Consider the following 17,438-nt stretch of genomic DNA (forward strand, 5'->3'; position numbering starts at 1 on the left):
TACAATGAAGACGACTTTTTTAAAAGTTTTAATTGTTTGCAAACTTTTTTTTTTATTACAAGTTTACTAGGAATCGAATATTGAAAGCTTAATATAAATCAAATTTGAAATTGAAAGTTGTCTCAATTGTATTTATAGTATCGTATCACATACTGATAAACCCGATTTAGATAGTGTAAACAACAATTTTTAGAAGAGAAGATAATTGTTATCACTTTTTACTCCAAATATTCATTAATGAGGCCATAATATTAAAGATTACAGAATAGGCTTTCTTCCTAATCAACAATTTTAGCTTTTATCTGTTTTTCTGAGAAAAAAATCAGTCTCAAATTTTCGCAGATTCTTTATTCAAATTGGTGCATTTTTAAAACTTACATTGACATTTACATTTTTCCCGGGCAAAAATTTTTACCGTCCAAAAATCTTGGGCCTGATCAGTTCATCTGTTTCGACGTTTATTGGGCACAAAAACTGAGATGGAATAACAAGCTAAGTAAATATAGAGATAAATATGAAAATAATAAAAATGTCTACCATCTCTCCTTAATATATTTATTTCAGGCAAATACGGTGCTGAGCTTGCGCTGCGCCGCAAACTTGAAAAATTTATTTCCCTCCAGAAACTCAACGCTTCAAAAGTAAGTTCTTCATACATTTTTTAAAGGGTTAAAGCTTTTTTTCTGATTTGCAATTAGTGATTAATGATAGACAATGCTTGGTTCGTTTTTTTTAAGGATTTTGGACTTTTGACGGGTTACACAAAATTCTGAGAAATTTTACACATTTTGAAAATTTTGAAAAACTTTTTTTTCCTGACACTACAGGGTGTCCCAATAAACATGGGAATTCAGTGACGAATTCGATATCGTCTTTTTAAATAATTCTTACATTTCTAGTATAGAGATACCTACTGAGAAAGCTGTAAACCGTAAGAGTTTCGTCTGCTATGTTCACATTTTGTTTGTTTATGTTTTAATTGCGTACGGTTGTACTTAGTAAAACAAGAAAATTACAGTTTACAAACAGAGTAAACTTGTCCGTTTTGACTGTTCATCTTGCGAAGACATTGTAGACACATCTTTACAGTCTTACACCCTTTTTATTAAATAAACTCTAGCGGACATAATAATATTATGGCTTTTGAAATTAGGTATTTCAATGCTAATTCATAATAAAGACGATATCGAATTCGTCACTGAATTCCCATGTTTTTTTGGGACACCCTGTAGGCGAGAGTTTAACCTAAAATATCTGAACAACTTATTAAATTGTAATATGAGACCAAACTACTATGTTTTTAATATTTGTTCAGTCTCGAAAGTTCCCGTACTGGACTCACTGCTCCACCCCCCTGGTCTGTCTGGTCATAGAGGGCGGAACAAATACCATTAGGGACACACCTCATAACCATTTTTGGGATACCTTCTCATTATCTTTATTTCGGGACACACTCATTTTTTTTGGGACACGCCCTCATAATTTTTTGGGACACACCACTCATTATCTATTCTTGGGGCCCATCGCCAATATTATTTTTGGGACACACCCACGTTTTCTATTTTTGGGGACATAAAATCATTTTATTTTTTCGCGACACACCTCATTATTACTTTTGGGACAACACCTCAATTCTATTTTTGGGACACCTTCATTGCCTTTTTTTGGACACTCCCTCATTTCTTATTTTGGGGCTTACCTTATTGTTATTTTTGGAACACATTTTATTTACATTGTTGGGACACCACCCATCAATCATGTCCCCATTATATTATTGTTTAGTATTTTATCCTCAGAGACCCCTTCCCAGTATATTTTTATGACGCACAATATTCTGTGTTTTTTTAATACACACAGGACATTTAATTTAAATTTTTTTACAAGTCCTTTTATCTTTTTTTGTTCTCTTGTTAGTTAAAAAAAATATTTTACTTATTATATTAATGTACAGAAAAGTTTTGACTTTGAGCTATTTACAATACATAAACACAAATTTTAATAACGATTAACAAAAGAAAGGTCTTATGATTTAAAACGTTGCCAACAATTTTGTAATTTCTAACTTTTAGAAAAAGTGTTAAGAATAGGTATATATATATCTTTTTATTACTTTTTAAAAGCTTATCAAAGACGACATATGTATTATTCTGTCGTGATGTCACCAATATAAAAAGCTAAATATTAATTATAAGCTCAACTATACTTGTATCTTTAATCTACGGTTACATTCATTTCCAACCTTTGTCGGTTATTTTTCTTTACCTTCAGGCAGCAAAAGTTGCATGACTGCCTAATAATCAATTTTTTATTAAATATAAGCCATTTCTTAAAATTCAAATGGTTGATCTTTTTTTATTTAATTATTTTTGTACCATGATTTGATCATTGTTTAATATGGCGTGACTGTGCGTTGTACACAGATCTGTACTGGAGTATGTGACGTCATCCCCACCGGTACCGGTCGTCATTTTTGACGGCACTGGCCGAGCAGCCGATATTCTAGCCTTCGCTCACAGGTATATAAGGGACTGTAATAAATATACCATATAGTACTTATTTATTTGTAACCTGTTGTCTATATATCATATGTTATCCTAATCACATTTTGCGGCCAGTCCTTAAGACAACCTGTATCCAGGGGCGTAAATAAGGATTTTCTGGGGGAGGGGGGTAAATTTGAACATTTTGAATTTTTTAATTCCCCCCCCCCCCCCACCCCACCCTAGACCATGTACAACCCCATTCATGATGTATATAAAATTATCGGTTATAGCTGGGTTTCATTTCAATTTCCCAATAATTTCTGGAATTAACAAACACTATCAAATAAAAGGCTTCCTTTACCACCTTTTACCTTTCACCTTTCACCTGACTTAATTTATATCCTGAAGGTTGTCCAATATAAATTGAGACTTTTTAAACAGTTTATAAAATAGCAAATCCGCCAATATGAAAAATCTGCGATAATCAGGCACCTGTACCCCTGGAACTTAGTTGCATTGTTTTGAAAAATATTCATCACTAGCTTTTAGAGCGCTTCGCGCCCATCTTCTATTTATTTGTCAACATTTTCTTTTTGAATTCATTGTAAAACAAAATCAAATCAAAATCAAATCATTCTTTTAGGGACGTCCTACACCCACACCCCAAATTTGAAGTGACTATACTAAATCAATAATGAAGTGAGGTCTTACGATTTGTAATTTTTGCTAATTTCCATTTGCTTATTCAAAAGAGTCTACAAGGAATTTTAAGAATTAAATCGGTATTTGTTATTTTGTTAATGTCAATAAATACGCGCGAAATTAACGATCTACAACGGACATCCGACGTTAACAAAAAACGGATTTTATAAAAAACTTCGTGGATTTTCAAAATTATCAAAAATAGAATTTTGTTAGAAGCAAATTTTTGAAAATTCAACTATACATAAACCTTCGCTGGGGTCACGTGAGGTCCCACAAAAATTTGGGCCCTACATAATTTTTCCTCTGATTTTAGTCTTACAGGCAACCTTTTTCTGCGAACAATTCCTTTAATAATAACCTCCATTTTAGATACATTAATGATGATGGAGAGCCCAGCTTGTTGTTGAACGAGATGTACGAGGAGTTCCTGGAGATGATACAGAAAACATTCAAGGTTGACCTAGAGCAGGCGGACCAGCTGTACAGGTACAGGGACTAGGTGCACAGGTACGGGGACTAGGTGTACAGGTACAGGGACTAGGTGTACAGGTACAGGGACTAGGTGTACAGCAGGTACAGGGAATAGGTGTACATGTACAGGGACAAGCTGTACAGGTACAGGTACAGGGACTAGGTGTACAGGTACGGGGACTAGGTGTACAGGTACAGGGACTAGGTGTACAGGTACAGGGACTAGATTTACAGGTACAGGGACTAAGTGTACAGGTACAGGGACTAGGGGTACAGGGACTAAGTGTACAGGTACAGGGACTAAGTGGACAGGTTTTTTAACAAAATTATACACTGTTTATTAATTGATTTATAGATTGATTGATTGATTGATTGATTGATTGATTGATTTCTTTATGTTAAGAGAGATTATTGAGTGTGTAAAGAAGCGAACTCTTATTACAGTGTATAGATGCTATGAGGATCAGAAGAGCAGGTAGCAGTAGCACTATATACTTCAGTGTTGTATCAAGTATTAGATAGATAGATAGATAGATATATAGATATATAGATATATAGATATATATACAGAGCGTCCCATATCATATCAGATTAGCTCCAATCTTTAACACCAAAATAAACCCTTAATACTCGAAAAACTTGTCATTTTCCGCAAGAAAATTCTCATATAAGCCTTATATTATTTTTCAAAATGATTCATTCTAATTAAATTTTCTAATTAGTCCCAAAAATCTTAATTTAGACCCGTTCTCGGTCTAATATGATGTGGGACACCCTGTATATTTGACTAAATATTTAATTAAGAATAATTTCAATTGCATTACATTTTAATTTAGCCAGGGCCTCTCTAATCATTGTTTGTTGTTTTGAATATCCATTTCATTGTTTTCATTCCTCTTCTATATCCTGTGTTGGTCACACCCTGCTTGCGGATAACTTTAATTGAGGGATAATGCATTATCTTCAACTTTAAAAGTGCCCTTATTGGATATCGTTATCAAGCATTCAATATTAACGATTTACAGTATACTCAGATATAGGTGCATACTGTATATGGGAAAAATTATATTTGAAGATGGTGGGGGGGGGGGGTCAATGACATCAACAGGTATCCTTTCTGTTACTTTTTTCCAAAAGTTTTCTCTCTTTTTTTTTAATAGTGTAAGAAAAGCAAATGTTTAAAATGAGCATTGTAATAAATTATATTTTACCCAAAAAAATATTTATAAAAAGCGAACGTTTTTAAATGAAGAGCGATAGTTTTCTGGTTCGTTTTTTCAATTGTTTTGAGGTGAAGATTATAACACGACAATATTAAGTGAAGATAACCGGGTTGAACTGGATTGAGGTGAAGATTATAACACGACAATATTAAGTGAGGATAACCGGGTTGAACTGGATTGAGGTTAAGATTATAACACGACAATATTAAGTGAGGATAACCGGGTTGAACTGGATTGAGGTGAAGATTATAACACGACAATATTAAGTGAGGATAACCGGGTTGAACTGGATTGAGGTTAAGATTATAACACGACAATATTAAGTGAGGATAACCGGGTTGAACTGGATTGAGGTTAAGATTATAACACGACAATATTAAGTGAGGATAACCGGGTTGAATTGGATCAGACTATCCTTACAGCACTCTTCAAATCTCAGCACCTCTCTCCTGCAGAACAGCTGAGCTTAGCGCTCACATGGAACAGGTGACTTTCTTTATTTCTAACTTCTGTCACCAGATGGTGCTGATTCTTACTTGCTCTATTTCTTTAGTTCTTAATTCTATCACAAGATGGTCTCTGTGGCATAAATCCGCCACCTCGCTTCATTGTAAAGATACCACAATTCAATTTTCAGATGGATAGACAAACAAGGATAGCTCAGTCGAAGATTTAAATGACATCCTTGTTAATCGGGCGTGCAGCTTTATATTCCCTTTATATCTATTAGTTTCTCCTTACAGACACGCTTTTAAATTACTACTCACGAATCCTTATTGAGACAAAAAGTTCTTGAATACAATGTTCGAAAAGATGAACAATACCTCTAATTTACTTTTATTCTTTAAGGGACTGTAAGCATAATTTTGAGCAAAGCAACCCTCCGCTATAAGATGGCAATGCACGATTTACAACGGTACCTATAAAACCTTTATCTGATCAACAATGTGGAAGATATTGTCGTTTTTCTAGGTTTAAAAGTGTTTTAATTCTGATAACTTCTGAGTTTTTTCCTGCAGTAGAAATGCGCGAGTCACTTCTGTAAAGACTCAAAAACTGTAAAATATTCTGTTCTTAAAATTTCAAACATTGATTTCATATAATTCATACTTCATCAGACAAAGCTTTGAAGGATGCTATTGTAAACCGGACATTGCCATCTTTGCCTAGAGGATACCTTGAACTTACGCTTACAGCCCCTTTGCCTATTTAGGGAGGATATTGCCCGCTCCCAGGTATTCCAGTATGGAGTTGAATGGACTCCAGGAGAACTAGAGCAGGCAATGATGGATGCCCTTATTAACAACAGGTGGAGTACTTCGCAGATTTTTAAAAAGGTTTTTGAAGTTTGAAAAATTGACAACAAACCAACAGACAAAACAAACAAATGTAATTATTATTATTTTTATTATTTATTATTTTTTCAGCCTTTTTTATTCATGTGTGTTCTTTACATTAAATTCTATTATTTCTTTATTACTTACTTCATTCATTTATTCATTCATTTTTGCCAATTTTTAAATATTCCTTGATTCATTAATTTGTTTAGTTCCCCTTTCATAGTTCTACACTTCATCTATTATTCTATATTTATGCTTTGTATGTTTGTTTGTTTCCAATTAACGTCAAAACGGCCAATCCATTTGGGCCAAATTTTTTTTTGACAACCATATGACCCCAAGAAAGAATTATTGATGGCTAAAGATGAAAAATTTCGCCCGGAAAAATGTCGACATTCATTATTTTTGAAAATGCGCGAATTTTAACAGAAAAATCGTCGAAATACGATTTACGAAGAAAAATGACAGATTAAGCTTGAAAGCCTAGTTATTTATACTTATAAAAAGATACGATCCAATCCACACTAATCTTGCCTCTGAGATACATTCACGATTGATATCATCAATCGTTACATAGAAAACTTCAATTTTTGGAAAAAAAAACGTTATTTTCTGTTTGTAATATTTATGACTTTTGTGCAGGGTTGCCTTCGTGAAGCTGTTGCTTGAGAACGGGGTGAACATGAGCAACTTCCTGACCATTGAGAGATTGGAGGAGTTGTACAATTGTAAACAGGGGCCAGCCAATACGCTCAGGAAAGCGAACATATCGGTCAGATTCAGAAACTGTCTCTTTTTTTGGAAAAAAATGTCAACTCTTCCATTTAACGCATTTAACTAACTGTTTGTAAAATTTTAGATTTATAAGTTTCAATTGTTATTATTCTGAAAGAATTAGACAGTCTGTTTAATTCTCCATTTCCCCAACGCATTGATAAAGCAGGATCAAAATTGTACACATGCTGTTTCTGTTGGAATTTTTAGTTTTAAGGGGCGTTGTGCCCTCTTACATTTTACTGTTGAGGGGTACAACAGCCCTCTTACATTTTACTGTTGATGGGTACAACAGCCCTCTTACATTTTACTGTTGAGGGGTACAACAGCCCTCTTACATTTTACTCTTGAGGGTTACAATAGCCCCTTTCCATTTTACTCTAGTGAAGTGCAATAGTCTCCTTCCATTTCACTTTTGAGGGGTACAATAGCCCCCTTTCTATTTAGATTTTGAGGGGGCAACAGTCCCCATATATTTTATTCATGAAGAGTAGAACAGCGCCCTTCCATTTTACTCTTGTGGGGTAAATAGCACCTTTCCATTTTACTGTTGAGGGGTTCAATAGCCGCTTTCCATTTTACTCTTGTGGGGTACAATAGCCCCTTTCCATTTTACTCTTGTGATGTGCAATAGTCCCCTTCCATTTCATTTTTGAGGAGTACAATAGCCCCCTTTATATTTTGATTTTGTTGGGGCAACAGTCCCCATATATTTTATTCATGAAGGGTAGAACAGCGCCCTTCCATTTTAGTCTTGTGGGGTAAATAGCCCCTTTCAATTTTACTTTTGAGGGATACATTAGCCCCTTTCTATTTTACTTTTGAGGGGTACAATAGCCCCTTTCATTTCACTTTTGAGGGAATACAATTGCCCCTTCTATTTTGATTTTAAGAGGGGTGCAACAGCCTGTTTTTACTCTTAGAGGTGCGACAGCTCTAATAAAGAGAAAACCCAGTCTTTCAATATCATAAATAGTATGAATTGACCTTTAGTTGGTAAATATTTAGATATCTTGTGAGAGATGTAGTTCCTAAAATGCCACGAGGATATTCTATTTCTCTGATCGATATAGGTAATAGTCGACATCTGTCCTGTTCTGTATTTCTTATATTATATACCTGTCCTGCACCACAGCTGATGAGTGGCGGTTATAAATCAAGTTACACCCGGCGAAGGTTCCGAAGAACCTATGTGGATGTGATGTCCCCTGTGAAGGTGAAGATAAAGCAGCATCTTAGCAAGTCCATGCACCCCTCACCATACGCAAGGGACTATATCTCAGCCAGCTTCAAGAAGGAAAACACTTTTTTTCAGAATTTTTCCTATTTTTTCAATTTGATTCAATTTCCTATTATTTAATCCATAGTACGGGACTATTGGACACTTTACATGGAAATTGATTGGGAAGTTTGCATGGCTTGCAAGCAATATGCATTTGATTTGATTTGATTTGATTTGAACTAAGAGGATTTCAAAAGCTGGTCGTTATTTGTTTCTTTAAGATTAATTTTCTTTATACATACCCGGCGTGGCATTCGCCAGTAGACGAAATGTATTTTTCCAATATCCATAGAAATATTTGTTTATCAAAATTGAAGAAAAAATATTTATTTTTGTGCCAGGATAACGGAACATCTCAGTTGATAGAAAACCCTGGCAGTATTAAGGAACATTTAAAAGTTCTAGACAATTAAGTCAAATTTATATTAATTTAAATTTTTTTCTTTTATTTGATTTTTATGAATAATTGTTATTTTGTTTAAACTTTTGAATGCTCAGAGTGGGTTGGGGGAATCCACTCAATATTTCGATCGGCCATTCAGTGAACTTATGATATGGGCTGTACTTACCAAGCGCCAGGTACAGTTTACACAAAAAGTTTAAAATCCGCATTTATGAAAAAAGGAAAATCCTCGAAAATTTTCATAATTGAAGAAGAAAAGCTTGTACAATGAAGCATCAAAAAGTAGAAATATAAGAGGAAGAGGTTAACCTAAACTACAATTTAGTAATGTTGCAGAGAACACAATGTTCACTTTTTACTTTTTAGTCATTCACTTACAAATTCCGTACAAATTACAGTATATACTATTATTATTAATCCATTAAAAAATTCTTTGCCAATTTACTGCGAAAAAAAAATTTAGAATTTATGCATGAATGAAAATAGAAAAAAATAATGTGACAGGATCCCCGATCTTTACAGAAATTTACAGGAAAACTGAAAAGTTTTAGAATGAACATTTGACTGAATATTAAAATTTTTAAAATTAGGATATGGCTGTTTTAATGTGGCAGCATGGAGAAGAGAATATCGCAAAAGTAAGTTTTTTTTCAAAAAAATTTTAAGATTTTTTATCTTGATGAAATTATATTGTTTTTGACTACTACCAATAACCATCCAGTGAAAATAATAAAAATGTCTACCATCTCTCCTTAATATATTTATTTCAGGCAAATACGGTGCTGAGCTTGCGCTGCGCCGCAAACTTGAAAAATTTATTTCCCTCCAGAAACTCAACGCTTCAAAAGTAAGTTCTTCATACATTTTTTAAAGGGTTAAAGCTTTTTTTCTGATTTGCAATTAGTGATTAATGATAGACAATGCTTGGTTCGTTTTTTTTAAGGATTTTGGACTTTTGACGGGTTACACAAAATTCTGAGAAATTTTACATATTTTGAAAATTTTGAAAAACTTTTTTTTCCTGACACTACAGGGTGTCCCAATAAACATGGGAATTCAGTGACGAATTCGATATCGTCTTTTTAAATAATTCTTACATTTCTAGTATAGAGATACCTACTGAGAAAGCTGTAAACCGTAAGAGTTTCGTCTGCTATGTTCACATTTTGTTTGTTTATGTTTTAATTGCGTACGGTTGTACTTAGTAAAACAAGAAAATTACAGTTTACAAACAGAGTAAACTTGTCCGTTTTGACTGTTCATCTTGCGAAGACATTGTAGACACATCTTTACAGTCTTACACCCTTTTTATTAAATAAACTCTAGCGGACATAATAATATTATGGCTTTTGAAATTAGGTATTTCAATGCTAATTCATAATAAAGACGATATCGAATTCGTCACTGAATTCCCATGTTTTTTTGGGACACCCTGTAGGCGAGAGTTTAACCTAAAATATCTGAACAACTTATTAAATTGTAATATGAGACCAAACTACTATGTTTTTAATATTTGTTCAGTCTCGAAAGTTCCCGTACTGGACTCACTGCTCCACCCCCCTGGTCTGTCTGGTCATAGAGGGCGGAACAAATACCATTAGGGACACACCTCATAACCATTTTTGGGATACCTTCTCATTATCTTTATTTCGGGACACACTCATTTTTTTTGGGACACGCCCTCATAATTTTTTGGGACACACCACTCATTATCTATTCTTGGGGCCCATCGCCAATATTATTTTTGGGACACACCCACGTTTTCTATTTTTGGGGACATAAAATCATTTTATTTTTTCGCGACACACCTCATTATTACTTTTGGGACAACACCTCAATTCTATTTTTGGGACACCTTCATTGCCTTTTTTTGGACACTCCCTCATTTCTTATTTTGGGGCTTACCTTATTGTTATTTTTGGAACACATTTTATTTACATTGTTGGGACACCACCCATCAATCATGTCCCCATTATATTATTGTTTAGTATTTTATCCTCAGAGACCCCTTCCCAGTATATTTTTATGACGCACAATATTCTGTGTTTTTTTAATACACACAGGACATTTAATTTAAATTTTTTTACAAGTCCTTTTATCTTTTTTTGTTCTCTTGTTAGTTAAAAAAAATATTTTACTTATTATATTAATGTACAGAAAAGTTTTGACTTTGAGCTATTTACAATACATAAACACAAATTTTAATAACGATTAACAAAAGAAAGGTCTTATGATTTAAAACGTTGCCAACAATTTTGTAATTTCTAACTTTTAGAAAAAGTGTTAAGAATAGGTATATATATATCTTTTTATTACTTTTTAAAAGCTTATCAAAGACGACATATGTATTATTCTGTCGTGATGTCACCAATATAAAAAGCTAAATATTAATTATAAGCTCAACTATACTTGTATCTTTAATCTACGGTTACATTCATTTCCAACCTTTGTCGGTTATTTTTCTTTACCTTCAGGCAGCAAAAGTTGCATGACTGCCTAATAATCAATTTTTTATTAAATATAAGCCATTTCTTAAAATTCAAATGGTTGATCTTTTTTTATTTAATTATTTTTGTACCATGATTTGATCATTGTTTAATATGGCGTGACTGTGCGTTGTACACAGATCTGTACTGGAGTATGTGACGTCATCCCCACCGGTACCGGTCGTCATTTTTGACGGCACTGGCCGAGCAGCCGATATTCTAGCCTTCGCTCACAGGTATATAAGGGACTGTAATAAATATACCATATAGTACTTATTTATTTGTAACCTGTTGTCTATATATCATATGTTATCCTAATCACATTTTGCGGCCAGTATGAAATATAACATAAATATACAAAATTAAGTGCTATAAGAGAAAATATTTGAAAACCTCCAAAAATAGAGGTTGTGGGAATATTTCCCCCAATTCAAAAACATAGACAAAAAAGGAAAAGGAAAGGAGAGGAAAAGAAAAGTTACATAAATATTGTTTACATTTTATTTAATATAACTGGTGGTGGATTGTTAGCACTTTTCGACGATGAACTAACAACTTTTTGAAATAAAAATTATAGATTTATTTGTATTGTTGGAAAAATAGAAAAGGCTTAATGGTTTTAAAAAAATATGGGTTCTACACAAAACGGGCATTTTTAAGCATCTTTTTAATTCGGTATGATAGTTTATTATTACGAAATTGTCAAGACGACATTTTATGAATTCTTTCAATGTCTCTAAAGTTCTGGGTTATACTAAACATTGGATAATGTACAAAAGTTATCTAATTTAGGCCCTAGTAGCATGTACACTGTACAACGCTATGGCCTATGAAGCGGAGGATGATGATCTTGATGTAGAAATATACGAAGAACTTCTTCAATATTCAAAGGTGAACAAAAGCCGCGGCTGAAATTTTGAGGCGCGGATTGAATATGGTTGGTTCCATTTATTATTAATTTGTATTCAATGTTTCAAGATTTAATTCAGCGCTTAATTGAAACTGGTTTTTCGTGGATTTGAGACGCGGCTCATGTTCATTAAGGTGTGGCGTTTTCATAGCAACCACATATATTCTTTTCTTTCGAGTTTTCAAAATATGTTGCGATAGAATTAAGATAATCCCTTTATTTGTTATATGTGTGAGTGAGCTGAAGTTTTTCGGTATTTAACAGTGGTTTTCCTTTTTGAGCAAAAAATTATCTAGCGATTAATCTGAGAAGCCCAACCTCAAATCATAAATAAATCATCCAATGTAAAAGTCCAGACTGAAAACCCAATGTTATTGTTAAGTAAGGATTGGAAACTACGATTTAAAACTTAAGCGCTGATAGTAGAGCTGATAGCAAATCTCCACAATTTTTTTTGATTCGTTTAAAAAGGTAGCCCATCTCAAGCAAATGTTACCAACTCCGATTAATTTCTAGCAAATTAACCGCCATGTTTTTTCCAGGAGTTTGAAACCCACAGTTGCCGCGTCTTGGATTACTGTTATCAACAGGACGACGACCTCACCAAACAGGAACTTAAACAATATTTTTTCCTTCAGTTTTGTGCCTTTGACTTGCCAAGTTTAAAACAGATAAAATATCCCCTGAAAAGTGGGTTACTTCATATTTTCTTTGTACGCAGTGTATTGCCTATTTAAAGGATCTTACACTAGTATCAAAACTGCTAAAATGTTGAAAATAATGTTTGTGTCGGGTAGCTGCTGACCGCTAGTCTGGAAAACTGGTCTCGTCAAACCTGTCTCTCTCTGGCTGTTCTTGCAAACAACCGGTCAGTTTGTTTGTATTCCTCCCAGGAACTGCATTACACTCTTTTTTGTAAACAAAGATTTGGATTTTTATTTCTTAGTCTTATTTTGATCTTATCGAACAAAACAAAAACGTGCTTCCTTTAAAGTACTATGTTTGTATATTCATTAACAGCTAATGAACCTCTTCACTGTTTTACCTCAAATTTCGATTTTGAATCCGTGTAGAACCATTTTAATATTCATAGTTTAGTTTCAAAATGAAAAGTTGAGTGGGTTTTATGGAGATAGTTTAGCTGGTGGACAACGTTTTCACTGCATTTCAAGCAACTCTTAAAAACTTATATGGTGATCACTTGATTTCAGTTTTTTGTATTTCAGGAAATTTTTGGCTCATCCTCTGTCTCAGATAATCCTGGGAGATTTGTGGATGGGAGGTTTAAGGATGCGAAAAAATCCCGGTTTTAAGGGAAAAGATGCAAAATTATATTTTCTAAAATTCTATCAAAATCATATTCCTGGGCTGAAAACTTCAGAATTGTGGATATCAAGATCAATGCTTGAATTCTTCTTTTATTAATCTTTGAGTTATTTTAATTATTAGTTTGTATCCCAGAAAGTTTCTAAAATTCAACCAATCAGGGAGGTATATTTAGAATCCCGAACAACGAAACAGAAAACTCTCATCGGTCCAAATCCAGAAGGGATATCTAAAAAGACGGAAAAAGAATGGATTAAGCTGACGTCAAAAATGCACTGTGGATATTCAGCTTAATGGAATCGATATTAAGGGTTGGCTGAATTTGTAAATTTTAAGAAGTAGAACTTTAAAAGGAATTTTTTTTATTGCAATGCTCAGTAAGCCAATTTACAATGGTACTCTTAAAAGCTTTTTTTGATTAATAATATTCTCTTTGAAAGCTAATTATTATTAATTGTGGTTTCTCAATTAAGTGATTTGCGCAGTTCGGCAGTACAAACAATATTATAGAGGAGACACTTTAAAAACATTGATATCTTCCAAATTATTGATCAGATAAAGGTATAAAGGGCACCAATGTGAATCCAGCATAGCCATCTTAAAATGAGGGTCACTCAAAAATACAATAACAGTCCCTGTAAGAAAAAACATTTGTTAAGGCTTGGTGTTTAAAAGAGATTCTATTTTGGTGTAAGATGTTATATAGGTTTTTGTAAAAATCTGATTGTAATTTTCCTGCTGAAGATTGTGCTGGGGCTGCTGTTCCCTCCCACCCTGTACAGCCTTGAGTTTAAGACCAAGGAGGAGCTAGAGCTCATGCCTCAAACTGAAGAAGAATATATACTGGAGAAGGTAGGAGATAGGAGTAGTCTCTATACTGGAGAAGGCAGCAGATAGGATTAGTCTATATACTGGAAAAGGTAGGAAATAGGAGTAATCTATATACTGGAGAAGGTAGGAGATAGGAGTAGTCTATATACTGGAGAAGGTAGGAGATTGGAGTAGTCTATATTCTGGAGAAGGTAGGAGATGTGACTAGTCTATATACTGGAGAAGGTAAAAGTTAGGAGTAGTCGTCTTCATTTTGATTTTGTTAACACCATCATGTCATTGTAATTTTTCCTTTTTTAACATTTTCTAGGCTTTATTATTTTAAAAAATTTATTTTAAAGTTTCTTTCTATTTGCTCCGCGCGCCTATAATGTGTCTTTTTTGTTTGTTTTATGTTTTAATCTAGGGTTATTCCTTTTCACCTGGAAGATCATTTAAGGCAGTCTAAAGGGGTTCCATGTTGGGTTCCCTTTTTAGAATTACAGTCAATTTAATTTGAACTATTCATCTGTTGAAACTTTCTCTTGGACAAGGGAGCTTCAAACAATTCCTAAACCATTTGATTTGATTTGATTTGATTTGATTTGATTTGAATGTTCTCAACATTATTTAGGAAGATGATGACACTACATCCCAGTCCTCATGTGACAACTCATTTGTAGAAGTCAGAGAAGATATTGAGTCCCTTGGTAGGGTTGGTCCCTTCTTCCGGCCCAGGGTAGATTCTAGGTATATAATAAAAACACTACCCTCAATTTCATGATTCCATGTACAAAAAACTATTTTTGAACATTTTCAAATTAGAAAAGATTTTTACCATTTTGGAATAGAAAAGAATGTGTATGTTCAAGAATGTAAAAGTTAAATCAAGTTTTATCCTACTTGGATGGATATCTGTGTTCAGAGGATTGAGTAGCTTGGTTGAAGCCAGGGAGCCAGGAGATATCGGGGAAATCAGTATTCCCAATATAGATGAGGTAGATGCTTTTTATAATATTGAAAAATAATTTGTTCTCATAAATGTGAAATTTTAAATAGACTAATCTCTCTACACAGACTTTTATGTGTGTATTTGGTCAGCAATTTGATCAGGATCTGCTTCAAAATTAAATCTAGCCAATTTATTGTCAATAATTTGGGTTTCAGGTCAAGAGAAAGACTCGTCCCTTGAAGCTGAAAAAGAAAATTACTGAGTTCTATGGAGCCCCCATTACAAAGTTCTATTGCCATTCAGTTGCTTACCTCCTCTTCCTGTGTTTGTACACCTACATTTGTCTCATCAAAACTCCCCCTGAGCCTTCTGGAGCAGAGATATTTGTAACCCTGTATGTAGTCACCTATGGAATGGAGAAGATCAGGCAGCTTTTTGCTCTAGAACCAACAGAACTATCTCAGAAGTGGAAGGTTTGGGTTGCTAATTCAATGTGGCATCCTTGTGACTTAGCTGGTATTATAATCTACTTGCTAGGTTTTTTGCTCAGGTATTTGTCCTTTCATACTAAATATTTGAATTTGATACAATGATTTTGATTTGTTCCGGGTTAGGGATTAATTTAATTTAAACATATATGTATTTTTGTATAGTTTGTATCCAGTATTTAGTTAAAAATGATGATTTTTTCAGATGGGATCCAGGTACCAGGGCCTATGCTAGGGTTATCTATTGCACAGTCATCAATTACTTCTTTGTCAGACTTTTTAAATTTCTATCTGTTAGCAAATACTTTGGACCAGTGGTAACCATGATGTACCGAATGATTAAGAACATGCTCTACTTTATTGTTCTGCTCCTTGTTGTTCTGGTATCCTTTGGAGTCTGCAATCAGTCAATTAAGTATCCAAATGAAGAATGGCATTGGAGACTGTTAAGACATGTTTTCTACCAGCCTTATTTCATGCTGTATGGTGAAGTGTATGCCCCTGATATTGATCCAGAGTGCAATCCTGACTGCACAGCCTATGGTGAGTGTGGAGAAGCTATTGATGGATCTATGATGGTTCCTTGCCATCCAGGTCGTTGGGTAACACCTGTAGTTATGACTCTGTACCTACTTTGTGCTAATATTCTTATTATAAACCTTCTCATTGCAGTATTCAACAATATATACCAACAAGTCAATGCCATCTCGCATGAGGTTTGGAACTTTCAAAGATTTTCTGTTGTCATGGAGTATGAGGAGAAGCCAGTGCTTCCACCTCCCCTTATCATCTTTAGTCATTTATACCGGTTTTTCAGAACAGTCTACCGGCGCTTTACTGGTGCACATGGGAACCTTGAGTCTGGCCTAAAACTTTTTCTTGACCGATATGCGCTTGAAAAGCTTTATGATTTTGAAGAAGAGTGTGTCGAAAATTACATGTACCAAGTAGAAGAATCTAAGCAGGAAAATTCAGAAATAAGATTGCTAAATGTGATGAAAAGAACTGAAAAAATGGGTCACAAAATGGATCTTCTCAACACAAATTTATTAAACTTGTTACAGACAAATGATTTGGGGCTGAGGAAACTAGAGGATCTTTGTGAGAAAACAGCCAGCCAGCTGGCTGTCATTCATAGATTTATGTCAAATCACACCGGAGACTTCAGTGAAAGTCAACAGAACTTGGTAGAAAACTTGCCAGTCCAACGAGTCAGAAGAAAATCTTATAGTAGATCAATAAGTGAACGGTCCTCTCATGGTGTTCAAGAACTTGCAATGGAACTTGAAGAAAAATCGCGAAAATACAGAACTGATCGTTCCAAAAGGTTAAAATCTCCTTCACCTTTTGATGCCTCACCAGAAAATAGCCCAAGAAGACTAATTTCAAATGTTAACAAGACTGGAAAATTCAAGAAAGTTCGCACCAATTCTTCAGGTTCTGACAAATACCTTAAATTGTCCATTGAGAAGTCCAAAAGGAGAAGAGAAAGGACATTGTCCTCAGAACGGGATCTTGGGTCAGATATTTCAGAGGAGAGTAGTGAGGATGATTATAAACCAGACGACAGGACATTAGTTGGGGAAAATGTCATATCCAGAGAGAATATGCAAGAAGATGCTCCACCAGGGCGAGATGCTACAGTTAAAATCCATGAGTGTAGAAGTGAGGCCGGAGGATCCCAAGTCCAGGGATCTAAGTCTGACTCATCTGTAAGTTCAAGGGAGGGATACAGAGATCGTCTGAAGGTTTACAACAGGTGAACGTAATAAATTTAATAAGTCA

General features: G+C 34.3%; 1 protein-coding gene across 1 annotated transcript in view; it reads left to right on the forward strand.

Moving 5' to 3' along the window:
* The window catches only part of LOC111714935 (transient receptor potential cation channel trpm), a 29,067-nt gene that overhangs the window by 6,689 nt on the left and 4,940 nt on the right, over positions 1-17,438 (forward strand). Inside the window, exons 10-30 of the mRNA XM_023490174.1 lie at positions 565-641; positions 1,316-1,395; positions 2,421-2,516; positions 3,558-3,674; positions 4,063-4,134; positions 5,264-5,368; positions 6,096-6,191; positions 6,865-6,978; positions 8,005-8,212; positions 8,620-8,664; positions 8,777-8,857; positions 9,272-9,319; positions 11,960-12,058; positions 12,620-12,688; positions 12,875-12,945; positions 13,304-13,391; positions 14,148-14,255; positions 14,848-14,963; positions 15,139-15,211; positions 15,381-15,715; positions 15,859-17,412. Coding sequence (XP_023345942.1) covers positions 565-641; positions 1,316-1,395; positions 2,421-2,516; positions 3,558-3,674; positions 4,063-4,134; positions 5,264-5,368; positions 6,096-6,191; positions 6,865-6,978; positions 8,005-8,212; positions 8,620-8,664; positions 8,777-8,857; positions 9,272-9,319; positions 11,960-12,058; positions 12,620-12,688; positions 12,875-12,945; positions 13,304-13,391; positions 14,148-14,255; positions 14,848-14,963; positions 15,139-15,211; positions 15,381-15,715; positions 15,859-17,412 — 3,652 coding nt within the window. The remainder of the gene's footprint in view (positions 1-564; positions 642-1,315; positions 1,396-2,420; positions 2,517-3,557; positions 3,675-4,062; positions 4,135-5,263; positions 5,369-6,095; positions 6,192-6,864; positions 6,979-8,004; positions 8,213-8,619; positions 8,665-8,776; positions 8,858-9,271; positions 9,320-11,959; positions 12,059-12,619; positions 12,689-12,874; positions 12,946-13,303; positions 13,392-14,147; positions 14,256-14,847; positions 14,964-15,138; positions 15,212-15,380; positions 15,716-15,858; positions 17,413-17,438) is intronic.

Source organism: Eurytemora carolleeae, unplaced genomic scaffold (genome assembly GCF_000591075.1).
Source record: "Eurytemora carolleeae unplaced genomic scaffold, Eaff_2.0 scaffold951, whole genome shotgun sequence".
Classification (NCBI taxonomy): Eukaryota; Metazoa; Arthropoda; class Copepoda; order Calanoida; family Temoridae; genus Eurytemora; species Eurytemora carolleeae.